The following is a 27743-nucleotide window of genomic DNA, read 5'->3' on the forward strand; positions in this document are numbered from 1 at the left end:
CACGGATTTATCCCCCAATGAGATATGAACCACGTCCACGTCCAGTAAGCCTCGTCGGTCCTCTCAGTGCTTAGCGAGTGCAACCTTGCCTCCAGTGGAGTTCTTTCCTTCCCCAGGTGTCCTGCTGTTCTTGTCCTTGGTGGTGCCTTTCCACCTCTGCCGCCGCGGGCACTCCTACCCGGGGCTCCCTCCCACCCCTATTTTTGGCAATCGCGTTATTATTTCTGGTTTCTCTGCTGGGCGATCTGCGGCCGTGACGGTTTCAGCCCGGGGGACGCAGGAAGCAGAGGAGGCGGCAGCGCTGGGGTGGGGGGGTGTCAGACACAGAGGTAGCGTCATCGTGCCACTGAGGGAGTGTTATTTTTCTTTCCAGACTGAACGCTGAGACTTTTCGCCCCCCCGCCCGCGGGTTATTTTTTATTACTAGGGCTACATGGGCGCTTGGAGCTGACCTTCCTTCTCACTTTGCTGCGGGAGGCCCCTGCGCACCCCTCCCCAGCCACCCCACGCTCGGGGCTTTTCCCCCGCCGGCCCCATCCCCATCCCGGGCCGTTCTGTCGCGGTCCCCCCGGGACGCCGGGCGGGCGCCCCCCCCGCTGTCGCACCGGTCCTCGCTCTCCTCGCGTGACCTTCCCAACATGGCGGCACGGCCGCCCCCTCCTCCCTCCGCCCCGCGGGGCCTCCCCGGCGATGGGGCGGCGGCGGCTGTCAGCCGGGCGGGGCGGGACGCGGCCGGGGGAGCGCGGCGGCGGCGGGAGGAGCGGGCGCGGGGCTGGGCCGGGGCGGGGCGGCCCGGCGCCGCGCACACTGACAGGCGCTCGGCCAGCAGACGGCGGCCGCGCCGGGGTGCAGAGGCCGCCGCGCACCCGCCCGCCGCCGCAGAGAGAGCCGGCCGGGAGACGGCGTCGCCTCGGCGGGGAGACGCGGGGCGAGCGGCGCTGCGGAAAGCCCCGACCGCCCCCACACCTGTGCCCTCCGGGGGCGGCGAGTGGGTGTACCCGCCGCCGATCACCTGGGATCCCCGCCCCGTAGCGCCTCCGCCTCCCGTCCTCGCCGGCTGGGGAAGGCGCCGCCGCTGCTGCTGCGAGCGAGCGCGCTCCGGGCGGCCGCAGGCAGCAGCGCCGGGGCCCGCGGGCGGAGCGAGGCGAGCGCTGCGGGGCCGCCTGGGGCTCGACCCCTCTCGGCAGCCGGGGTGAGGTGGGCAGGAGGGCAGCGGCCGCCGGACGGCGGAGCCTGCGGCGCGGGGCGCTGAAGTCGCGGCAGGATGAACCCCAATGTCACCTACGCCAGTCGCAAGCGGCGGAAACCTGTGCAGAAAATGTAAGCGGCCCCGCGGGGCGGGAGGGAGAGAGGCCGGCGGGGACTGCGGGAGGGGACCGGCTCCCGGCGGCTCGCCGTCCTGCGCGCACCGCGCCGTGCAGGCCCGGCGGGGGTAGCCGGGAGAGGTGGTGCCTTGAGGTGCCGGCGGGATTTTTATTGGTGTTAGCTTTTTTCCATTTTTTTTTTTTTTTTTTTTCTTAAAAAAAAAGGAGTATCGAGGCGCGGAGGGTCGTGGCGGTGGAAGGAGGGAGCGGTGCCGGCGGCGCAGCCGGCTGACCTAGATTGGGAGGCATCTGAGGTGACGGCTCCCGAGCGGTGGCTGCGCTCACCCCACCGGAGCGTGTCCCGCGGGTGGGTGCAGCGCCGTCCCGGGCGGGCCCCCCGCGGTGGCCGCCGCGCTCCCGCCTGCGCTCCGCACCGCTCCGCACCGCTCCGCACCGCTCCGCACCGCTCCGCTGCACCGCGCTGCACCGCTCCGCTCTGCTGCACCGCACCGCTCCGCACCGCTCCGCTGCACCGCTCCGCGCGGCTGCTGGGCGCTCGGGTGTCTCTGCCGGAGGCTGGAGCCGGGAAAGGCTCGTCCGATTCCCACCGTTTAGGGCTATTTTTAGCCTATCCGGGAGGAGTGAACCAGCTTTAACCCTCCAGTATTACATTAGATGTTTTTATTTGTTCAGCTCCAAACAAACCGAAGTGCTGTAGAGGAGTCAAAAGGCTTGGGGGGGGAGGGGGGGGTCTGGCCGTGAGGTGGCTTTTTCTTCATTAATTTATCTTTGTGAAACTCTGGGAACAGCTTAGTGCCTGAGTAATTTCACATTACGCACCTGCTGTAGGTTTGACTCCTAGACTTTGCATGTTTTGCTGAAAGAGTGCACTCGCGAGAGTGATTTTTTTTTTTTTTTTTTTTTTTTGGTTAGGCTAGAGAAGATGCTGAACTTGCACTTTCAACTGAAAGGCAATAATCTATAGGTCATGAAAAGTAGCAAAGTTAAACTACTGAGTTGCAAGAAAAATAAGCTAACCATGATGCAAATCTCAAAAAATCCCCCTGTATTTCTGTGGGATGTTTCTATTAATGTAAAATAACTGCCAAGACTGTAAAACCATTAAAGGAGAGAATGACAAATATTTAATGAAATTTTATTGTGAATGTTATGGCTTTAGATTTACAGCAGTCAACTGTCTTGGTGGCAAGGGAATTAGCTTGACTGCTTTTTTCTTTATAGTTGGAGTTGTTAGAACGAGTGCATGTACGTAGCTGGGTTTTTACCCTGCAAACTAACACAGAAAGTCTAGAAATGCAGTTTTTAAAAAAATCCCTTGCTAGAAGATACATTCATTATGAAAACAGTAGTGTTTGCTTTTTTGACCATTCATTTCCAAACAAAAATGTACAGGTACCACATTAAATTCACACTGTACAACCTGTCTTTTAAGAATGAAATGAGTGGGATTTTTTGTGAAGAGACAAAAATGGATTGGTGGTGTTTGTAGACTATTAGTTGCTGAAGACAAATCTTAAGTTCTGACTCTGAAAGAGTGAGGTGTTCTGTCCTGCTGGTAAGATCACTTCATGTCTGGCTTATTAAATTCTGGTTAGTCTTGATTAGGGGATGTGAAACTTTCTCTTTTATGTTACTTTAGTATCTACGTAAGTAATCCTCCATGTATCTCCTTTTTATTTAAGTTGGCTGAGCTTCTCTGATTAGTTGAACTCGAAGCTTTTTTTTATTACTAATGGAAGTCATTTATTTATTGAGGGACCTTGTCCTTTTGGATCAAAGGGCGAACTAAATGTTTCTTCTTAAAATAAAAATACTTGTATTTAGATAGTTTGCTCACCCAGTGGAAGTGGGCACTGGTTATTAACCAACCTTGCTTGGGTTACTAGAAATTATTTTAATGTAAGATTAATTTATCTTTCACGTAGAACGTATTTGTTTATTTTCTGCTCATACTGGTTGCACTCATTGGTTGTTTCTTCTGTTAGACCCACCTTACAGAACATTGCTACTGGGTCAGAGGGCTCCAATCTCTCACGTAACTAATTACAGACCATACCTTTAGGCCAAAAAAAAAAGTGAGAGAAGCAAGAAGCTTTTGTAACTGATTGGGGGAGGGAAGATGTTCTTGCTGCTCATTAATAAAGATTTTAAACTTTGTAAACAATTCCAGTGTTGTGGTTTTTGTCCTGTAGTTTGACACTACCATTATTTTGGAATTTCCTCCCCCAGTAGAGTTCTATAGAATGTTTCTGTAGACAGGTCTTCTGATATTTTATTTGCTATGTATGTAACTCTGAATGGAACATGATAATTGGTAACCTGTGGCAATAGGCAGCTGGTTTATAGAAATGGAATAAGCTATTCATATAGTGCCATAGTTGCCATGGAATAAAACTAAGTGTAAAAAAAACCAAAAAAACCCCCAAAACCCAAAACTTCTTGCTTCAGGTGCAAACCAAATAACGCATTAAAGCCATGGTGGTAACTCAAAGCCAGTTTAGGAAACTCCCCCCTGCAACTCCCTGTTTTTGTTATGTTCTATGTAAAAGACTAAACTTGAGAGGGAATCTCAGGCTATTGCCTGACAGGGCTGAGTGTTGAAATGTACTTTGTTTGTTTGTTTGTTTGTTTTTTATTTTTTGATTCAATAAGGAATTACAGTATCACAGCTGAAAAAGAAAAGCAATCATGGGGAAACTTAATAGGCAACTGTTCCTGCAGTTAATCTTGTTATCTTGTCATCTGTCAAAAAAAACCCAAAAAGCCCTCTAAACCATGTGCACTCCAATTGCTTGTAATATGCTACAGAAATCACTTTCTTAAAACCTTGGAGCCTTTAAATTTCCTCCTCATTGAGCGTTCGAGCGCTGCGAGTCCCCCTGGTGGCAGCACGTCCGTGGGGTGTTTCACTCCCCACCGAAACCGGGGGAGCAGAGAGTGGCTCCTGCTCTTTCTTCTTTTTCTTTTAAAGTTTTGAATTCCTTTTCTCTAGTGATTATTAAGTGACCTGCTGAATACTGGTGGTAGGAAGGATAAAATGCAAGTTATATGGAAGTGAGGTTTACTGTAGGTAGACTAACATCAGGTGAAGGGTATTCTGTAAATGTAGATCCACCTTGTAGGTTTTGTGTTTTTCTGCCTACTAGCTCTGATTGGCTTTGTTTTGCTTTTTTAGGTGATTGGATAGGAATTGTTTTGTATAACTAGGTAATCGTAATAGACAAGGAACGGGGTGGTGAGGTCTAAATGTTTCATGCTATGCAGGTACAAATAATGTAATGGCATGTTTCTTTAGCAGAGTAAATAAGAAATTATGATACGGTTTTGGTCTGTGTTAGCTTAAGTGTGTTTATCATATTAAGTAATCCAGAGAAAAATGTTTGCCTGGTTGATATGTAATTATAAGTAGACAGTAATTTCAGAAAGCAGTGCAGAGATATTTTTAAGTTAAAAAATGAAACTATTTACATAGTCTTTCAAGGCAAACAAACAAGAAGTGCCAGAACAAGCTTTCAGAATGGAAGTTCATCAGAAAAGAAAAATAATCATTAAAAGATTCCTTTGTGTAAAGCAGTAGCTGCTACAAACAGCAGTTTGCACCTCTTGTTTGAAATCGAGACGCAGTTGTTATCATATATAGAAGTATTATGTATAAATGATAACCTTGTTAGTCTTGGGGTACCTGTATGTTACTTGTAGACTGCTACTTAAAATTCACTGGTTTTTAAGTTTTTTGCCTTTTTTGGTTGGTTTTTGGTCACCGCTTCTTGCAAAAGAAAAAAGAAAAAGAATCGGCAGCAAATGCAGATAGGCAAATGTAGATAGGAAGGTGTTTGGTGTTTTTTTTCCCCTTTGCCCAAATAGCCTTGACTTTTCATCTTAAACAGTAAGGAAATATATTAAAACTGAGTGTGAAACTTTAATTTTTGGTTTCTGTTCTGGCTCTCTCTGTCACTCTGCTCTCCTTCATACACCAAAACAACCTGAGCAAACTAAAACTCTCTTTACTACTGGAGGACAAACAGTTGCCCGGCATCAGACCAGCAGCATGTTGCCGATTGAGGTTTTTTAGTAAAACCAACTTTATTCCTTCAGCAGCCTAAATCTTTGCTGGTTTTATTGCCTGCTGAAGGAGCCACTGGAAAGGGTCTCTTGCTCCTTCAAGATAAGTTGACAACAACTTTTGATCCAAGAGGTCAATAGTCTGTGTCATGTCTGTTGCTTCTAAAGAAATCGCTGGCTGAATTTTCAGTAATTGTATATTTGGTGTGGGAAATTAAAGAGTAAATGCTTAGGAGTATTTTTTGGTTGCTAACAAATACAGAATTTTGGAGGATGTCAACTATTGTAAAACTTGCTTACTGGTAACTGATACATTTCATATACCTGATCTACATTGAATTAAATAATATCCATAAGGATAACGTATTTTATTGCATGGACTATTAAATATGGAATGAAAAATATAGGTAGCTGAAAAGATTAAATCCATTAGCTAGGTGAAATGTATGTTCTTCCTTGTGTCCTTTTTTCTAAGCAATAAAACAGTTCTGATGAACTTCTATTTAGTGGTTTGGTTTTTTTACAAAATTCATTTTTTAACATGTCACTGTATCTTTAGTGTTCTTTTTGCACATTCTTTTATTTCCTAACGTCATTTCACACTTTGGTCTTGTCGATAGGTATCATGCCTCTCAGTGCTCGGTTGAGATTTTTTTCCTTCTTTTCAGAGTTTTTGTTGTCATATTACGAACAAAATAAATTTGTGCTTTGTTTTTATTTCCTCAATTGCTCAATTTATCTTTAAAAAATACAAATTAGTGTGCAAATATTGAAACTTGTTTTGGCCTTTTGATCATAATTAAGACTCAGGTACTTGTCCACTTCCCTTATAATAATTCAGTGTTGCTAATGTCTATGAAGGCACACATGGGAAGCATGTGTACTGAAAACTTCTGATGAAGTAGTCTATTGTAGCAGACCTGTGAAAATAGTAGTCAGGTAATGTTATTATGGCAAATCCTTTAGAACTGTTAAAAGAAGAATTATGAGTTCTTGCTTGTCTTGCAGCTGTTGGACGATAAGGACTGTAGCTCAGTTCAGAGTTGCTGCGTGTACAGAGACCTCTGGCCTTTGATTAGGGAATTCAAATTTCCTGTGAAAGGTAAAAGATCAAGAATTGAAAGATCAGCTTAAAATCCAGTCCCTCCCTTAGCTGTTGGGTTTTTTTGTTTGATTGTTTTTTCTTTTAAATAAAATGCAAGCACAGGTTTAATCTTGACATAGCTTGGAACTTTCCTTGAAGATAATTTTCTGCAACGCAGCTAGGGCTGTCTTTAGCATCAAGGGTTTACGTAAGTGGATGGAAAATGGTTTAGCTTGCTACTTATGCCCCTGGCATTTCCGCCCTTATTCCCTTCATCACTGAAGGATCCATTTTTATATAACAGACTTTAGTTGGGTGACAAAGGGGGAAATTAGGGAAAATCAATGTTTGGTTTGGAGGGAGAGAACATGGTAAGATTTTTTTTTTTCTGCAAATACCACTGACTGACTATTCAGAAATGTTGTTTGCTACATTTAGAAATCCTTATGCTTCAAACTAGTTACAAGTAACAAAGAAAAATCATTAGAAAGTACAGCAACCCAGTTAGATCTAACTAACAACATGATAACTGCACAGTTGCATATTGTTTCAACTAACTTGTCAAATTGACTATAGAAGTTTTAAACAAAGCAGAGGGCAGTTGAGAACATGGAAAAGCCTGGTATTTGGTGCTGATTTAGTTAGAAAAATGTGTGTGTTTTTGAATGGTTTTCATGGGGACCTCTACTTTTCAGAAGCAGACCTGTTTGATTTGATAGTAGTGAGCTATTCACTGATTGTTATAAATTAAAATTTGGAATTCATTATTCCATCTCTGCATTTATGGCAGTTTAATAGTAAATATTTATGAAGTAAATTGTCATGTTTGCTGATTTTTGAACTTAAATACAACTGTAATTTATTTTGTTAAGTTGTGTTAACCATAGGGCTTGTACAGGTAAATATTCTGCCAGAATAACGAGAATGTGAAGGAAGCTTTACTAAATTACTTTGAGTTTAATATTCACTTGGGGGTATGGTGACCTGCAGAGCTTGTGACTGAAGCACGCATCTAAACAAATAGTTTGTCATCTATTGCAGTTGATGATGAAACTATGTTTTTTTCAAGAGAGAAAATTTTCATTTTTCTTAACTCATCCGTTTTCCTCACTTTTCCAATGTTTTCAGAATAAAGTGCTACTAGAACTGTATCCTAGACAATCTTTACCCTGTAGCAAGCTTAACTTTATCCATCCGGGGGTTAAGTAGTTACTGCTGCTATGTTGTTATTTCTATATGTTAACAACATTTGGCATGATAGCACCTTCAAGTTTCCAGGCTCTGCGTAAGGAGCTTTAGTGTCAGGGAACAGGCAACCAGACTTAAGTGCAAGTTTTTGACAAGTGGCACTTCAGTAAATAATACCTGTAAAGAAGAAGGTCTTGAACTTGAACTAACAAGAAGTGTAATTGAAACAAAGGAAAAATAAGCTGAGAGTGAAAATGTCCATTCTATCACTACTTATTTGACTGGAAATACACGATGAAATTATTTTCCAGTATGTTTTACTTTCAGCAGTAGCAAAAATAACTATTGGAGCTTTTGCAGTTTCTCATTGTAAAGTTGATCTCAGGATGAAGCTTGGGGAAACATTGAAGAAATTAACTGCTGAAAGTATTTATTCTCAATGTTTTTGCGAGTGATACATCTTGCAGAATCAACATTCCTCTGAGAGCAACACAAATTGATAACTGTGGCAGATCTCAAGTAGAACTGCAATACTGGAAAAGTGAGAATGAATCACTCTAATTACAAAACTGTTTAATATCATAAAATCTACTATGGCTTGTGCAGATAGATTATTTGGTTTCAGTATTGGCTGGTGATGACTAATTGTAATTCAAACGAGTAGGGGCTTAAACCTGTTCCTAGACTTCTGCATATATGGGAAGGTGTGAGTATCCAAGTATCAGGGATTGGACCTTAGGGTGAATGTGAGTGGAAAATAGCAAGTTTATAAAAATTTTATTAAGTAGTTCATAACAGAAAGCTTTTTAAATGGTACTTTGTAAGGTATGAAGGCATGCCTTCATCATGCCATACTCCAATTGAATGCCTTCCGCCGAGAGGCGACTTAGAGGATGAGCTCAATAGTGTTTGCTACAAAGACTTTACTGACTGATCGAGCTGTATCTCTTGGTTTCCAGGGCAGTTTTGGATGCCTCGTTGTCTAGCATGTTACTGAAACTTTTGTTATATTCAGTTGACAATAGCCTCTTCCAAACACTGACAAAAATTAAGGACACCTGTGAAAAACTGCAACTGAAGCGGAGAAGTGTACTGTCAAATGCATTTGTACACAAAAATTACTAAAAGCTGTTGAATTTTTTGTAATACGAACGTTTGGAAGAATTCAAGTGACATTTGACTGAAAGTGTGGGAAGCTTTTTATAAAAAATGCTAAATCTCAAAGGTTTCAAATGTTCATTACTTGAACAAGTAACCATCGTGGCTCTAACTGCTTCATTTAACAGTGTGTGTGTTAGGGATGGGGAGATGTAAACTATTTTAGATTAATTTTTTTTCCAATGGGAAACAAAAGTCACTTGGGAAAAAACATTTTGCTTGTTAAAGTTTAAAAGACAATTTGTAACATTAGGTTTGGCAAATATTGACCTTCATTTTGGGAAGGAACTTACATTTCTATTGTTATTTTGGTTTTTCTCCACAGAGTAAAGCCATCCCCGGCTGAAGGAGTCAAGTCTAATCCATCCAAGAGACACAGGGATCGCTTGAATGCAGAGCTGGACCGCTTGGCGAGCCTTCTGCCCTTCCCTCAAGATGTTATCGCCAAATTGGATAAGCTGTCAGTGCTTAGGCTGAGCGTCAGTTACCTGAGAGCCAAAAGTTTTTTTGATGGTAAGGGCTAGGAATTTGTTTTTAGACTGCTTGTAAAATTCTCTTCATGCTGTATGTTGATTTCAGCTGTTTAAGTACTTAGAACTGTTACATTTATCTGTATTTTAATGGAGCATCCAGTTGTGTGGGTATATACAATGTGACTCTGTAAAGTAAGCTTTCCCCTGTCTTGAAAACCACATATAACTACTTATATTTCACTTAAATCACCAGTCTTTCAAAATTTTACATTTGGAAGTAGTATTGCCCTTAATGAGTCTTCCAGGCCTTTTGCTTAGACTTTTGAAGATACTGGAGATTTTTTTTTTTTTTTTTTTCCCCTCTGAAAATCACTTTCATAAAACCATTATTGTTCAAATAATGTAATATGAGTTCCCATTAGCTGTATGTTTTGCTTAATGATGCATCAAAACTGACTTTGATATAAAGTAATTGCTTGTGCCCCTACCTATGGTTTATTGCAAAGGTGACTTATAAAAAAAAAAAAAAAAAAAGAGGCAAAGTCTTTCCTGTGTTCAAGCCCTGATTAATGCAGGGCATGAGGCATTAAGACGACAGCTAAGGTTCTCCAGTTGCGTGGACAGGTTTTCACTGACTGCAGCCCTGGCAACGGTGATACAGCAGCGCTCAGCATCGGGCCAGCGGCACGTGTTCTCTTACACCACCTCGGAGCTGGCTAAGGAGTCCTACTCCTCTCCTTCCCTATCTGAGCTGTTCTGTAGGGTGAGGTGCCATGGCTGGCTTGATGCCATCAAAGGCAGAAAGTGTCTAGTCCTTTTAATTGCCGGAATAAAACAGGGAGCCTGTTTTACAATATTATACTAAAGGTGGAATTACACTGATCAGCTGCAGATAAGGAATGTTGCTTACAATGGAGTTGATCTTAAATTGCAAGTTGGGTTATTTTTACTAAGTTTTTTGGACAAAAAAATAACCCCTGTCCTCATTAATTTAAGATTTAGTGTTTCAGCCTCTTGATGGTGGCTCCATACCATGGATGAAAGGACTGAAGAAACTTAACTGCCTAAGATAGTGTTGCATTTTCCTGCAGGAATACAGAATATTTCTTCTCATTTATTGTGTCTAGTGGCTTCAGTTGAGTAATGCTCATAAATCTATATCCCATTGTTGTGGTTTAAGCCAAGCTAGCAATACAACCACAATAGCCGCTCATTCATCCCTTCCCCCTCCCACCCCAATAGGGGAGAGAATAAAAATGGAAGGGAGAAACTTGGATTGAGGTAAACACAGTTTAATAGAATAACAAAATACTAATATCACTAATAAATATATATATACAAATAGAAATAAAAGATACTTAAGGCAATTCCTCACGAACACACTGAACAGCCAGTCCCAGGAAACAGCACCTGGTCCCAAAGCTGGTCCCAGAGAGAGAAAACAGAGGAAAAAGGCAGAAAGGCCCAGAGGCCTCTGCAAAGCGGCAAAAGGCTGAACTAAACATCCCAATCCAAACTCTCCCGGCTCCAACAAAAAGAGTGAAAAAGAAAAAAAAAAAAAAAAAAAAAGCAAAAAAAATGCAAGAGCAAGCAACGCTCGAGAGCAAGCAAGAATGATAACGCCCCAGAGAGAGCAAGCAAGAGCGAAAGATCCCGACCCCCCTTAAATATGAAGCATGATACTAGTGGGATGGAATCCTCTTATTGATCAGTCTGGATGTCAGTCAAGCTCTGCCCCATCCATGCCCCCCTTCCTGGATGCCTCACACCTGTGGGCAGAGCACTCAGAGTGTCCTTGGCTCTCAGACCAGGGCAATTAAAAACATTAACTCTGTGTTATCTCTTGTTCTCAAACTAAGTCCAAATAATGACCGTGCTAGCTGTGAAAAAGAAAGATTTCTAACTGCATGAAGTAAATTAACTAATTTTCAGTCAAACCAGCACACCCATGTTTTATTACTTGAAGAACATATGCAAGTGTCTTGATTTCTGTGCAAGTGTCTTGATTTCTGATTGTCCTGTTCAGGACAATTCTTAGTATGGGACCTACTGAAGGCTGGAGTTTGGTCAAATATTTTTAGCATAGTTTTTTCATTTCACGGGAGCAAATATTTTCATTTGAAAGTGTTCTCTTGGCATATCAGTTTCATCAGAGTCTTTGTGACATGTTATCTCGGGTTGATTACCGTAAAACAAATGGTTTGGCTTGTCTGTGCTGTTTTTGTGAATTGAAAAGGAAGTTCCAGTCTCAATGATTTTTTTTAATTTTTTTAAAAATATTTTTTTAAAATAAATGATGTATGGAGTATTAATATCAAATCTTGGTTTCTTATGCAATGGACATGCTTGATTTTTGTTGTGGGGTGGGTTGTGATTTATTTATTCCCGCCCCCACCCCCGCTGACAATTTGCACTCAAAGGTCCTGGAATAAAGGGGTTTAAGCCTATGATTTCTCTCTAGCTAAAGCCATGAATTTTTTTTCCTATAAAGACCATGCAACAGCCAGAATAGCTTGTTTCTAAATTGAACATGAAGGTAGCTTTCAACCATTTACAGCAGTGATGAATTAGATGTGTGTTAATGGCAGAGAAGTTGTACGTGCATTTTAGGCTGCAGTTTAACTATCGTGGATCCAGAGTTGAAGCGAACTTAACCTGTGTTTTTGACTCAGTACCATACAATTAGGATGGTATCCACATCAGCCAGATGTATGCAGCTAATGTTACTGTACTGGACCACAGCTGTAGAATACAGTGTATTTAATTGTGTTATAATGAATTAAGTAGCAGAATTTTGATTTGCTTAGTAGCAAAGGACTTTCAAAACAACAAGCGAGTGCGTATACTAGGTGTGTTACAGCAGAATATTTTTCCTGTGGTCTCCATAAAGTAAAATTTAAAAGCCTGGTAAATGTTAAAAGATAAATAACTGGAGGCATTTTGAACCATGTAAATATAGGCCATCTCAACCTTTATTAGCAGAAGAAAGGCTTCTTGCTACTTCTTTACAGGCCTTTGAACTGTAGGACTACAAATCAGGTTAGTAATCAGTATCTATCTGAAGGTCTTTAAAGGCTATCATCTAAAGTGAAGATAAACAAGAATAACCAGTCTGTGACTGTGACAGATCCACTATTGAAAATAAGATCTTTTATACTCTTTTAATGTACTTAAATAACATGGTATATTTCAGTTAAAAATTAGCTTCCAAAAGAGAAATAACTGCTTTCAAGTACAGAATTAACAACAACAAAACAAACAAACAAAAACACAAAAAGCCCCCACTAGGTTAGAGTTTTCATGGTCTGTCTATACAGTGCTCCTCACATAAAGTGCTCCTCTATAAAGTGCTCCTCGTTTTTGAAGGAATGTTTTATGTGGTTAAATATATGAGGAAAGCCCTATAGAATAAGTCTGACAAATGCAAGAGTGAGCACTGATTGTCACCTTGGGTGCCTAGGCTGAGCCAACAGGTCCACTTTATTAACGCAGCATGCCGAAGTAAAGGGAAACGCTAAATGAATAACAGGATGCAAATGGGGGGTGTGTAAATTCCTGCGGAAAGTAAAATATAAACGTGTAATCATATGATCTTGCTTGAAAGGAAGCCCGAGTTTTTGCTGTAACAATGGATATTTTTTCAAAGAAAACACTTGCATTTTTCCAAGTTTAAATAATCCAGAGTGGATGTCTGGTTTTTGAAGGCGGGAAGTCTGGAGAAAAAAGAACTGTTTTGTGAAAGACATCTCAAGAAGTTACATCAATTTGAATAAGCATACATCACTTAGATGTCTACAAGGTTTAAAAGCAAAGTGTATATAAATAAAAGACACCTCTCCTGCTCCCAGACATTAAAATGGTACAGGATTCTCTTCAGAGCTAAAGCCAGATGAGTTTTTCCATAGTGTTGGCTAAAATGCAGTAGACTTCTGCACGCTTACCTATTTCCTACAACCTGAAATATGGTATGCTTTCTTTTCTTCCAGAACATTTAACCATCTTCCTTTCCTCTGTTGGAAACTCATTGTATTTTGTTAAGCAGTTGTTGTAGTCTGTTGTTAGTGAAGTTATTTGATGGCTACTGCTAAGTGATCCTTCTGTATTTTCACCCCTTTAGACACACCAGTTCAATGACGCTGTAGCTGTCTCTGTGGTCAGGTTAGTCTCAAGTCCACATGGTGTTAAAAGGCTTTCTGTATCCCCATGTCAAGCAGACCAGCATGCTGTTGTGTGTGTGAATTTGACCTTACAGTTCTGTAATCAAGAAATTTCAGTAGTGGCTTAAAATAATGTCTCTCAAGTCTGTTTCTTTATAAAAAGTCAAAGTTCTTGCATGGCGACTCAAAGGTGAAGTTGCTTCTCAGCTGTGCGGTGCTACCTGCCTGTACTGAAGTGGCTTAGCAGTCCTCAAAGTCAAGCAGGTTTACTTAAATCACTGCTGGAGTATTTAATTTGTGGGTGTAAGATACTTTCTGAAGGTGGCTTAAGGCAAACTTTGTGTTTTTGATAGACTAGAATAAATCAGGCAACTGGCTGCTAACAGTAAAGAAAGACTTTATATGTTGTCCTAGTATTATTTTACTCCGTTTTGATGCTGAGTGCCCATGCATGTGTGCGTTCAGCGGTGAAAAATGTGAAGTGGAGTATGGGACAACAGTTCTTTGTTTGGGTGCAGGTTAGTGTGAGTTCAGCATCTGGAGCACAACTGGACAATCATTTAGGCATAGCCTGTGCTCCCTGTGCCTGCTAAAAAGAAAAAGCTCTTTTGCCTCTAGCTTTGGTCCTTATATGATGAATTGATAGTAATTTAAATACTTTGCTGTAAGGAAGAATATTTATAATGAGTCTTCAGGGCTTTGTTGAAGCGGTTAGATTAAAAGGGATTAAAGTAGAGTTCATGTGATTGATCACTTTTTTCAGTGTTGGGTGCATGATTTTTCTTTTTAAAGGTATAATGAGAATTAAGGAGAGGTTTGCAGAATCTAGAATGAAGTAGCTGTGCTGTGTGTGTATCAATACATTAGAAACAAAATTTAGCATGTTGCTTATTAATTATCCTTTCATCCATTTCACTAAGAATTCCTGTGGTTTAAAGTATGTGTTTTTTTCCCTCTTGCTTATTAGACAGTATTCTTCAATCACAGAGGAAAGTTTCTGCTCAAAATTACTTTAGAATTGGTTTCTTATGTTGTATGCAAGTGATTCTGGCAAGCACAGCAATAACAAAATAATTAAGAATTTTTTCCAGTGAGTTTGTATTGCCTAATTTTGCTTTGTAATATAATTAACACGCATTCTTTGGCATAACATAGCTTAAATTTGCAATGCACCCATTGTCATCACATAAATATGTTCTTTGATATAGTGTATTTTTCTTGTGATGCCCGATGTTCTATCGTACTGTGTATTACAGAGAACAGACTGCGCGTGGTTCCTGCTCTGGGGAGTATATTCTGTCACATTGAGAAGGGCTGCAACGTATCTACGGTCCAGTGGACATAGGTAGCCTTTCTGCTGAGTGTTGGGTGCTGGTCTGAAACAAAGTACAAAACTCAACCCATTAAGGCCAGGATAATACTGCAGATCTGGCCTGACTTGCTTTAATTTCAGGCTGTTGCTATATTTATCTGCCTTCCTTGTCTCATGCAGCTTTCCTCATGTATTTTTTTGGAAGTGGGACTTCCCTTTCATGTCACCCTCTTTCACTGCTCCTCTTGCTGCCACCTCAGGAAAAGCCGAAGCCCTCCTGGTTAGAGCTGCGGAGTTGGGCTGCGCTTACCACTTTTCAGGTGTTTATGTTGATGCCATGTCGGAGTTTACTGTTGCCAGCAGCTTCTGGTAGGCTTGGCTGGCCTTGTTTGATTCATTACTCTGTGCTGAGCCATTTTTGTTTTCCTAAGGTGGAAAACACCCCATAGTTTGAAGGAGATTATTTGTGGCTTTTGTAGAACAACATCTGAATTTCATGGGAAGAAGTTAAATGTAGCATACTCCACATCTCTCTTTTTAACATTTTTGAATGAGCTGCCTTGAATATTATCTGAGAACGGGAGGGGGAAAAAAAATGAAAAAGAAAACCCCAACAAATTAACTGTCTCCTTTTGTACTGTCTTCCTCACTGGCCCCAATTCAAAATTATTACAAAATATGAACCTTGGAATTGCATGTTATTTCAATATCAGACTATTGTGCTGTTCAAGTTATTTCCTAATCCTTGCTTGCTCTTCCACACTGCTGTGCTTGTCTTTATTATTTTTTTTCCCTAAACGTTTTCCCCTCCACCCCTAATCCCCTGAGAATCGTACTGAGCATTTGCGGCTGTTCTGCTACAGGCTATTTTAGCCTATATTTTTACATTACAGAATGTAAGTAGGGATTTAGGCTTTGAAGTTCTAAATTCTGATCCTCAAAAATGGTAATTAGAGCCATGTAGCTGTGACATCATCCTCAATCTCAAATTGTGTATGTTTTCATTGTCAGATGCTCATTCTTAGCATGCTCAGAAACATTTTATTTCTAGGAGTGCTGTGTTTCTAGGTACATCATGCAGCTAAGCAACCCTGTACCCCATGGACTGATACAATTGACATTTAATATACCTCAAACTGAACATTCTAAACTTGAAAATTCTGTTTATATCACAAAGTAAAAGCTTAATATGTCAATATATTTGCAGGATAAAGAAGAGAAACCAGGTACAAATATGGATAATTAATGTATTCTTCATATTATCTTTTCCTGTTGCACTAGTATTAATATTTCAGTGATTAATGTTAATCATTGTTAGAACTACATTTGCAAGGAAGAGAAATAAAAGGTTATCTCTTCTTGTCTCCCCTATATGTATTATTTAATCAAAGGCATATGGAACGTCAGTGTAGGAGCCTCTTATGTTCCACAAAGCTGTTGTAAAATTTCTTGAAAGCCCTGTCCCAGTATGCAGAGCATTTGTCTTTGCTCTATAGCCCTTGTTACTAGCAAGATTAGTTTTAAGCATACTGTTCTGGGCTTTGCTCTGGATACCTGTTGTAGTAAATAGTCTCTTGTTTGCAAAAACAGAGCCTAAAATATAATTTATTGTATGCTAACCATGTAAGTGTGCTAGAGTTTTACATTGTTAGGGTTAGTATGAAATTCAAACCCACAACAGGCAACAAGATAAAAAGCCTGGCTTTGGAAAGTACTGCTGGTTCTGTGACACTGTGTGTTCCGAATCTTGTAGTATTTGTTTAAGTTTTTCATACTATACTGTAGCATCTAAAGATAATGAAATTTGGGACTTTGTTTTTGCTGTACAAACCACATCAACTGTTGATCCCTCCTCCAAAGACGATTTGACTGGAGAAATATAATTAGAGGTAGCACCAGGATCTTAACATCTGTCTTCCATGGGCTTTGTGATTCATCCATTTGAATTTGTACAACCAGAGTTTGCTTGACTATGACCTTAAAAATGTCCTGGTAATTTAAGACTTCAGTATGAATATACTTTAAAAATGTGTACAAATAATGTATTAATACTGGAGTAGCTTTTAATGCTGTGTCTGCCTTCATGACTCAGCAGTTTTCCTCCTGTGTGTGCTTGTTGATGGGAGAAATACCTTGACTTTTCCTGTTTAACTTTATCTGTTTTCTGATAAGGAAGTAAGACTTGCCTGTATGACTAAGCTCCGTAGATGTTTACAGTTCTAGGTTATAACACTGTTTATTTTTACTGAGTAAACAAAAACTTTTAGCTCTGTTAAAACAGTTTCTGCTCCATACATGCTTTGGTAGAGCACTAAGTAGTTAAAGAATGATTGCTTTGTGAATCATTTGGAAAACTGGCTAGGTAGCCAGAAGTTAATTCTACTTACCAGAGCTCGGTTGCTGTAATGGATTAATTTATAATTTCTTTTTAAGAGAATCTGAAAAAAAGTAAAAGAAATAAACATCATGTGAAACTCTGAAGAGCACTTCTGAAATTGGTTAATACCTTTATCAATGATGTAGATGAGGGGATTGAGTGCATCCTCAGCAAGTTTGTAGATGAGACCAAGTTGGGTGGGAGTGTTGATCTGCTGGAGGGTAGGACGGCCATACAAAAGCATCTAGACCAGCTAGATTGATGGGCTGAGGCCAATCGTACGAGGTTCAACAACGCCAAGTGCCGGGTCCTGCCCTTGAGTCATGACAACCCCATGCAACACGTCAGACTTCAGAAAGAGTGACTGGGAAAACTACCTGGCAAAAAGGACAAGTTCTATGAGGAGCAGCTGAGGGAACTGGAGAAAAGGAGGCTGAGGGGAGACCTTATCGCTGTCTACAACTACCTGAAAGGAGGTTAGAGCATGGAGGCTGTTGGTCTCTTCTTCCAAGGACAAGAGGAAATGGCCTCAAGTTGTGCCAGGGGAGGTTTAGGTTGGATATTAGGAAAAAATTATTCACTGAAAGGGTTGTCAGGCATTGGAACAGGCTGCCCAGGGAAGTGGTTGAGTCACCATCCCTGGAGGTGTTTAAAAGATGTGTAGATGTGGGGCTTGATGACATGGTTTAGTGGTGAACCTGGCAGTGCTAGGTTGACAGTTGGAGTTGATGATCTTAAAGGTCTTTTCCACCCTAAATGATTCTGTGATTCTATGTATTGATGCTTCCTGGGAAAAGCTTCCCAGATGTTCCTTCACCTCAGTGCAGTGATGGACTGTCCAAGCTCTATGTTTTAACAAGGCATTACGTTAATAATAAAACTTACCATGGTTATTCTAGAAACTTGATTGAAGTGAACTGTAAGAGCCAGAACAGAGCGATCTGAAACTGCCTTAAGAAAATGTAGGTTTGCTGTTTGCCAGCTGTTAACATTAAAGGGGAAACAGAAATAGGAATTAGTCGCCTTCAGTGATGCGTACTAAACTCTGTTTTTAATTGAACAAAGAGATGCTCATTTTTTTTCCACTGAATAAGTGCTTCTTGAAATTCAACCCATGTGCCTTTTAATTGCTTAGTACTGCACACTTTATGCATGGCATCATATAATGTTCTAATGCACCAAAAGACAGATATATTTGGCCCCTCAAGACAAATTCTGACTGATTACATAAAGTATGAATTTACTGGAGCAAGTCTGTGGCCTGGCTGGTCAAATATTCTGGCTCCTCCATCAGGCTCCATTGTCACTTAATCAGTGGTTCAATTCCTGTGGTACTTGATATTAACTTGTTGTTTCTACAAATTGAAAGCATAACAAATGGATGATGATTTTTAAACAATATGTAATTTCTGATAAGTTATAAGAAAAGAAAACTCTGTTTTAGGAACCAAAGGTTCAAAAAACCAAAAATATGATAGGTAAGTGCCTCTGTGCATCTAGACTCAGCTTCCCATAGGCCTCATTCCGCAAGGAGGTCAATCTCTTCATGTTCTTTTTTGACTTTTCATCTCTCACCTCAAAAAAAGTAGCATGCTTTTTTTCTCTCCTTTTTATGCCTGAAGCAGTATGATATAGGTAAGTTACAACTTACAAGTGTGCACCTCTCGCTGACTTTTTCTGTAGAAGCAGACAAGAGGTACCCAGACAAGCAACTGAATGGGAGATACCTTGGAAGAGAGGTGGGTGTGCCAGGGTATGGTTTTGGTGGTTCAGCAGGTGACTGTCATCTCTGTGATAGTTATGGAACAAGAGTTCATTGCCTCTAAGCCTTGAAATGAAACCACAAGCAGTATATGGTTTGGTATGTGGTTGTTAAGCTTCAAAACCCAAGTGAGAGTTGATAAATTTGAACAACTGCATGTTTCCTGATATTTACTTTTCTGTTTTAAAGTAAATAATAGAAGCAAAAGTCAAGTTTTATTCTGTATGTGTGTTTTTAAAAAAACAAATAATGAAGTCCTGAACTATTACTAAGCTTCTGGCATAAGGTGACTAGGTACAACTGGCTAGCTATAAAAGCACTGTACACTAATTCCTCTTCTGCTGGGTTATAGTTATGTCATGTACAGTCATTCTTCAGGGTTGTTTTTTCTGAACTCCAGCAAGTTTGCTGATGACACAAAACTGGGAGGAGTGGCTGATATGCCAGAAGGCTGTGCTGCCATCCAGTGAGACCTGGACAGGCTGGAGAGTTGGGTGGAGTGGAACCTAATGAAGTTCAACAAAGGCAAGTGTAGGGTCCTGCACCTGGGGAGAAATAACCCCAGGCACCTGTACAGGTTGGGGATTGACCTGCTGGAAAGCAGCACTGCAGAGGAGGACTTGGGAGTTCTGGTGGACGAGTTAACCATGAGTCAGCACTGTGCCCTTGTGGCCAAGAAGGTCAATGGTATCCTGGGGTGCATTAGGAAGGGTGTGACCAGCCAGGAGGTTATCTTCACCTTCTGTTCTGCCTTGGTGAGGCCACTTCTGGAGTACTGTGTCCAGTTCTGGGCTCTCCAGTTCAGTAAAGACAAGGAACAATTGGTGAGAGTCCAGTGGAGAGCAACAAAGATGACAAGGGGACATGGAGAAGATTGAGAGGGGATCTTATCAATGCTTATAAACATCTTAAGGGTAGGTGTCAAGAGGATGGGGCCAGACCCTTTTCAGTGGTGCCCAACAGCAGGTTAAAGGGCACAGACTGAAACAAAGTTCCATCTGAATATAAGAGAAACTTTTTTACTTCGAGGGTGACAGAGCACTGGAACAGGCTGCACAGAGAGATTGTGGAGTCTCCTTCTCTGGAGACGTTCAAAACCTGCCAGGCTGTGATCCTGTGCAACCTGTTCTAGGTGAACGTGCTTTAGCAGGGGAGTTGGACTAGATGATCTCCATAGGTCCCTTCCAACCCAACAATTCTGTGATTCTCTAAGTTGAGGAGAATTACCACTGATGTATTAGAAGCTCAGAAATTCCCAAAAAGCATATATTAATAGATACCATTGACCCTTCTCAGACCAGGAATAATAAGTTCTTCCTGATCCTGCACTTCATGGTACTGTAAACTTCTGTATTCTTCCTGCTCCTCAAAAATGGCTGCTTGCCTTTCAGCTCCTGTATAACTCTCGTTCTATCTCCCTTTTAAGTTCTTCCATTCTGAGAGACTGATGGAGATATTCTGAGCAAGAAGCACAGAGATGCTTGTAGGGTTTAAGGGAATGAGCTTTTATTGCTTAGTGGTTGCAACAGCTTCTGATTCTTTAATTTTTTTTCTTTATTTCCTCTTCTTCCTCTCTTCCTTCTTTGCTTTTTCCCCTCAACTCAGGAGCAGTGGCTCCTGAAGCCTACACATAAAATAGCTTTGAAGTGTCCTACATAGCACAATTTGGGAATATCTATGTTAGGTAGTGCAAGTCTTTGTTCACACAAAGATTTAAGTCTTTCAAATACAATGACTGAACTCTCATTTTTGGAGGTAGGCACATGTTTACTTAGTATGGTGTTTCTGGAGTGATTTATTAGCGTGCTGTGAAACAAGTTCAGCATCACTCAGTCACTTAAGAAAAAAATATACAACTTGCTTGTTGGTTTTTCCTTCTACTTAAGAAAACATAGCACTGTGTTAAGTACCACTTTGTGGCAACTGAAGATATGTCCCCCATTTAAGGGAGACTACTGCATAAACACTTAACATTTAACACTTGATAATGCTGTTACTCTTTTTTATTTAAAAAGCAACATTAAAAAGGATAAGAACATATAAAAATACAGAGTTCAGCTGTCCTTTGTAGAAGAAGTTGTTTTTAATCCATGTTGCAAGCGATTCGATGGTGTATAACATCTTTCCACATCTTTAAGAGGAGATTTTTAAATTTTATTTATTTTAGTCTTTTAACGGTCTTAAGAGAAACACCAGTCTGCTTCAACAAACAGTTCAGGGCTTGCTGAGCTGCATTTTGGCAATGGGTAAAAAGAAGGTATCCTATGAAAGTTGAGGAAAATTTCATACACAATCTGATTAAACTTCAAGTTCTTGGGTTATGTGAATGTTTTAAAACTGTTTTAATACATTTTTCTTATATAAGTTAGGTGAATCTTGTAAAATATAATGTATTTATTCTTTAAATTGCTTTTAAAATCAGGAAGTGTGTTTTTCCAATGTCATAACTTAAGCCATGTTTAAGCATGTCATAGCTCTACATGGGTCTGATATTGTAGAGAAAATTCAGTTACTCTGCAACTTACATTCCACAAAGCATTTTGCTCTAAGCATGCAGCAGACATTTTTGATATAAGCTAGCAGGGTTGATTAACATCATCTGCTGTGATAAACTGTTCTGGCGTCTTGCATGGAGGACTAGAATATTATGCAAGGTATTGAAAATGGAATTAGTACTACAGATGTGGAAAAAAATTAATAACTTCTGGTCATGATTTTTCTTTAGCTGCTAATACAACTTTACTGTTAGGTAGCAGTAAATTTTATAGACGGTAGCAGCTGTGATTTCAGGAGCGGGATTTAGCCAACAGTTTGTGGATTTGTTGGTGTGGGAGGAGAAAATAGGCAGTAAGAGCTCACGTATTAAACTGTTGATGTTTATGCTAGCTATCCATTGTAATGGATCTAGCACTAGAATGTTTTCATTTTTTCAGACCCGTAACATTTCTGGTACCTCAAAAATCTATCAATAAATTTTTGAGGATAAGCCTCTGACATTATGCGATTTGTATATTTGAGCTGAATTAGATAAAGTTCAGCAGAACACTATCAACAGACTTTCTGACTGCATTCATATATTTTGAAAATGTTTTTAAACCAGCACTTAAATATTTAACTCACTTCAGAATCCAAGAGCAAAATAGGCATTTTTTTCTATCAAGCCATACCAGAAGAAAAGGTTACTATGCAGTTTCAGTTCATTACAAGTTATGGTGTTTCTGTTGTTGTTGTAATATTTTTGCATTAGTGATGCAGAAAGAAACACTGAGAAAATGATTTTTTTTTAAATGTAGCTAATTGGCTGGACTTTTGAGTACTATGTTGTGCAAGGTGGTTTTCTGCTCAGACATAACTTCTGCTTGCTTAATTGAAAGTGGTCACAGTAGTGGGAAATAGGCTTAAAAAGACTCCCTGATCTCATTTTGCTGTACAGGCTAAATAAAGGTTAACTGTTGTAAACAGTAAAAGACCTTGATTGTAAAGAAAAAAACTAATATTTGTGAGAGTGGGCCTGTGTGTGCAAGCAGGTCACCCTTCACCAAATGAATTTGAGCTGCCTGATCACAGAATGTCATTTAGGGTATGCTCAGAATCAAAAGTTAGGACAAAATTTCAAGAAGTGTTGAATGCATGAAATGGATCAGTTATTGAATTTCTGACCTCTTCAGCAAATGCTTTTCTAGTAAAATGTATACTGAAAAAAAAAAAAAATGGAGCCAAGACTGGATAAAAGCAGGGGACACTTCTACAAAATCATTAGGATGCTTGGCCAAATAATTAAATAAAACAGACACCTGGTAAAAGAGAGAAAGCTATAAAATCTGTGTATACAAATGAGAAGTTTAAAAGCATAGTTAGACTAATAAAGAACAACATTTTACACTAAGCAATAAGGAAGCCTGGAAAAAGTTGAAATGGTGGAATATTGTAATAACTATTATAAGCTGTATAGGAAACGATAATTTGAGCAAAAAGTTGGATTACTAATAATATAACAAATGTACTGAGCCTTACACTGCCTCCTCTAACTTGAGAAAGTATTGGAAGGTACTAATGACAGAAGCGGACGTGCCTGAGCAAGCAAACATTTAAAAATAATGTGATATCAGCCTCTACCTGCTATGCGTGCAAGAACACTGGATGAATATTATAAGCTTTTTTTCTTGCAGGATTTGACTGTCTGAATTGGACCTTAAGAGGAATGTGATAAAAACCTTGGGGAATGGTTTCAAAATGGGGAAACATGGCTGTGTTTGAGAGGAACCTTAGCAAGTGTTCCTATTCCACACTTCCTAACTTCAAATTACTTTGCTGTCATTTTATGTCACCTGCAACATCCCTTGCAGTTTGTTTGTCTAGTGCAAAGGAGATGTGTTTCTGGTCCTACCATGTACTTACGTTTCTGTTCATCAGTTCAAGTAGCTGTGCTGAGGAGCAGCTCGCATTGCGAAATGCATCTCACCTCTGGAACAGCATGGCTCAAACAAGTCGCTACCTCTATATACAAAGACATGTTTTTGGGAGGGCTATTCCATTTTACATATAGTTTTGATTCTGTCATTTAATGGAGAGAGATGCTATCTGAAGTGCAGGAGTGGGGAGGGGTGATCCGATGTCTTTTTGTGCCTTTCTCTGACTGAGATCTTATACCTGACTGTGAGTGACTAACGTGGTGATACGCAGCTAAGACTCTCCCTCATTTTTAGCCCTTCACCTTATTTTCCCAGGTTAAGCTCCTAAGTGTCCTAGGAAGGAATATAGCCGTGTTCATTTTTGCCTCTTCTCTTCCAGGAAGCCAATATGTAAGTTATAATCTCTTGGAGAAGACTTGTCTGATTAAGAGACAAATGAACAAGCAGGGAAGGCGTTATCAGGTGGAAGGGGGCAGGTTCAAATAATATGCTACTAGATGGCTATAACTGTTGAGAAAACACTTCAGCTTCAAACCTGCATCAGAGAAAATGGCCTTTGCAGAATCTTTCAGTGCTGTTCGAAGTCATGTGCTGCTTGAAACTTTGTGGGATCTTATCTGTGTGAAATTGGATGGGAAAATATCTGTCTCCCTTCTCATTTGGTAATGGCCCCCAAGCCTACAGTTGCCCTCTTTTGTAAAGTGGTTTGCATTCCTTTCAGGATGAAAATAAAACCTAGGAATTTACGCTGTATATAAATATTTCCATACTTAACGTATCTTCCAAGTATTCTGAAGATTCTTTGGCTGCATTAGCCAACCCCATACCCACAGCCATATTAGAGCCATATTAAATTAAATGGAAGGTATAAGAAACTTTTGGAGGAATTTTTGTTGGTTGGTTGGGTTTTTTTTGGTTTGGTGGTTTTTTTTTTTGGGGGGGGTGGTTTTTTTGGTTTGTTTTTTTTTTTTTTTAGGGGGGGTGGTGTTTTTGGTGTTTTTTTTTTTTTTTAGGAAGGTACAGCACAGCTATATTTCAGAGACTTTCAGATTTTCTGACTCAAGGTTTCATGTTGGCACTGTCTGTACAGCTACATAATTCTTACAGGCATCTTCCTAGGGCTTCACGATCTTTCCCTGGAGGGAATTCTTGCCTTTATATAGGTGTTTATCTGACTTTACACCTCTTCTGATGGAAGAACGTAGTAGGTGCTATTAGGACCCTTCTTAGCATCAAGAATTTGAACTCCACATTCGAGGGACTTTTAAAATGCAAATCATACCACTAAATGCTCATAGGCATACTTCTGAGGATTAAATCTCCCTTAGTTAGAAACTTAATGCTTAACAGAGGGTGTAGCTCATTTGGCAGCATCTCTGAGAAATGTGAGGAATCAGTTCTGTATTTTAATATCTTTATATTTTTATTTGTGATTGCACCATTACAAACAGTAGGAACCAAAGCACTAAAAATAATCACTAAAAGCTACTTTATGTCAAAAATCAACTAAGGAAATAATGAACTGTTATTATGGGTTATTTACTAAATATAGATTGATATTAAGACCACAAACAGAACTCTTTTCCTCTCAAGACGTTGATAATAGCCTTAACAGATTTACATTTGTGTAATTTCTGGTAACTCAAAAACTAATCTCAACCTGGTATATTGTTAGCAAATACAGTAAGTTCGAATATAACATTGCTACAGCTTCATCTTTTCTATGTACTTCTCTGAAGATAAATGTTGCTGTGTTATTTCTGAATGTGGTAATGGACCACGTGTTTCTCAGATTGAATTTAAAGATGAATTGTCACCCCACTTAAAGGCTCTGTATTCATACATAAGATAAAAGGAGCTAAGAGATGCAAATAATAAATAATTTTATAAAAGCTGATTATTTTTGTATTTTTATGTCATGCAGCAGTGAAAGTTGTGATCAGCTGTGATACCCAAATTTGTTTTTTAGTATTCTAAGCAGGAGTAATCATTTATAGTGGAATCGTTTGCTGTTTTGCTTGCAGAGTAAGTTGCTTCCAGGGAACAGGTTGGATGTCAAGTATTTTGTCACTTGAATTTATTCTGCAAAGCTGGCAGCTATATATTTATGTATACTTAGTCAGTGTAATACTGCTAAATGTTTTGAATGAAATAGTAGATTTTTTTTTTTTGGCACTAGGATCTAAGAATGGAAATGCCATTTGGTACATAAAAGTAGAAAGTTGTAAATTACTACAGTACTAACTAGACTAGACACCCATAGTTCCTTTCTTAAGAAATAATTAGCTGAGCTCCATATAGTTTATTTATAATTCACCCTTAAATTATGCTAGTCATGTTTGAGGAGGGCAGTATTGGTAGTTTTCACAACCTTCTATGCATGAAGAGGAGGAAAACAAATCTGATACTATAGGCACTGCTTTTTTAATAACTTCTTTTGTTGCTAAAGCTAGAAGTAGGCTAGGAAGGTTCATAGCAATATAACTTTTTGCCTGCCCTAGAAAGCCAGGCTGTCCTGAAGAAGGAATGCCTGGCAATTTCATGCCTGTCTTCTATGAGACTGACCAAGATTGGTTCCATCTTGGGGGTTCTTCCCACCTGCTGCTTTAGCTTTGTACAAATTGCTCACACATTAGTATAGTCGTCACCAGTAATGTGCCTTTTTAATTCCCTTTTGCACATGAACTTTTGTGTATAAACATACCTGTGAGACCAGTCAGAAGTTATGCTTTTAGCAGAGTGATTTTATTTTTTTTTTTTTTCTGAGTAGTTGATAGACGTATGTGCCACAAAACTGGAGACAGTAAAAGCTCACTTCCCTTTTCCTAAATTGGTAAAATAACATAAATTACTAACAGCCTAGTTGTTTTAATTGAGTATGTTTGGGTTGGAGAGAGTTAAAAGAGCTGTTTATGGACTATTAACATTTGTAAGGGGAAGAGAGTGGTGGTTGTCTTCTGTTCTCTTTGATAAATGTAATGTTAGATTCAGTGACATTTAATATTTGGCCATCACATTTGCAACTATTATTAAATGCATGCAAACGGGGCTTACGAAATTGGGAAGCTGCAGCTGATGTTACTAAATATGTTCTATTAACTGTATTCAGGCTTCTGGCTCGCATTAGCAGTTGAGCTCTGTAGCAATGGCTGAAGCTGGGTGGCTGTGAGTGTTAAGTCATAGCGGTCTACTACTCACCATCTTGAGGAAGTGCTGTTGGTTTTGTTTTACTTGATCACCATGCACTGTGAACTGTCATAGCTTAAAGGCAAATATGTCCCCTGCTAAAGCTACCCAAGTTGGAGAACTAGTAATGGCCACTTCCAGGTGGGAAAGCAAGCTGGGAGCTGTTTGGCTGTCTTACCTTCACAAATCAAACCCTTCCATTCTTTTAGCCGTCACATTTGTTTCTATGTTATTACTTGTGTTTTTCTATAAGAATAAGAATCATTAAACTTAAAACTGATTTGGAATGCAGATATCTGAAACTGAACTGCAGAATTAATAAACTATATGCAAAATTTGTTTGTATGTAAGTGCTATCAAACTCTTAAAACTGCTGATTAAAACAGCCTTGATGAGTTCGGAATCCTCCCACACAAAGGCCTGGGTTGTGGGAAGGAAGGGGGATTCCTACCAATAAGTCAATGTCTGAATCCTGGGGAGAGCTCAGTGTTGTCTCATCTGTCCTTTATGTGTTTCCCTCACTAACATATTAAAACTAATCATAGTTACTCTGTTTTATCAAAGCTAATCTTTAATTAGATGGATTAATTTTAGAACTCAAGCAAATGTCTTAAATTATGCCTATGGGAGCAAAACCTATAAACACAGATGGTGAATAGTTGCAACTGTGCTGGTTTTTTTTCTATGTAAATATATCTTGTCATTTATGACAGTTGTCAAAGGAATATATTTATAAATGTTACTAATTCCAAAGGCCTAGCAAAGCGGATGGAGTAATTTCAGTGAGATTGGTAATAGAGTACTTCAAAGCATTTTTGCACAAGTTTCTCTCATATTTTAAGTTAAGCTAAGTGCATGTATTTCTGGAATTATATTTCTGGATTTTTTTTTTGTGAACATAGTGAACAGAAATAGTTAATATAAATCTTTTTACCTGAGAATCATAGTTAATGTAAGTCTTTTTACTTAAGAATCAGTTGTGCAAAGGTGACTTGACACACATTTTGGGGAGGAACTATGCAACTACCAGAAGTGCTTTTGCTTTTCTCCCTGACTAAATCCCAAACATTCTAAGCATATGGAACAATTTAGCAGAAAATACATCATTATCAAACAGATCTGTCTTTGCCACCTTGAACATTATTTCTTGTGGCAGGGTAAGTGAAACCTCATGTTTAGATTTTTATTTCATTTGATCTTCTGCTATATTGGCAGAAGATTACAAAAAGTATATGACAGATGGCACC

The 27743-nt window shown here is 39.7% G+C and overlaps 1 protein-coding gene across 3 annotated transcripts in view; it reads left to right on the plus strand.

Moving 5' to 3' along the window:
* The first annotated feature begins 872 nt into the window (after positions 1 to 872).
* Positions 873 to 27743, plus strand: part of AHR (aryl hydrocarbon receptor) — a 66951-nt gene continuing 40080 nt past the window's right edge. Inside the window, exons 1-2 of one of the 3 annotated variants that reach the window (XM_065627473.1) lie at positions 873 to 1320; positions 9143 to 9330. In XM_065627473.1, coding sequence (XP_065483545.1) covers positions 1265 to 1320; positions 9143 to 9330 — 244 coding nt within the window. In that variant the 5' untranslated portion in view covers positions 873 to 1264. Of the gene's footprint in view, positions 1321 to 9142; positions 9331 to 13414; positions 13449 to 14722; positions 14793 to 27743 lie in introns of those variants that run through there. The other 2 variants (XM_065627474.1, XM_065627475.1) reach the window with 2 other exon arrangements.

This window comes from Caloenas nicobarica, chromosome 2, assembly GCF_036013445.1.
Source record: "Caloenas nicobarica isolate bCalNic1 chromosome 2, bCalNic1.hap1, whole genome shotgun sequence".
Taxonomy (NCBI): domain Eukaryota; kingdom Metazoa; phylum Chordata; class Aves; order Columbiformes; family Columbidae; genus Caloenas; species Caloenas nicobarica.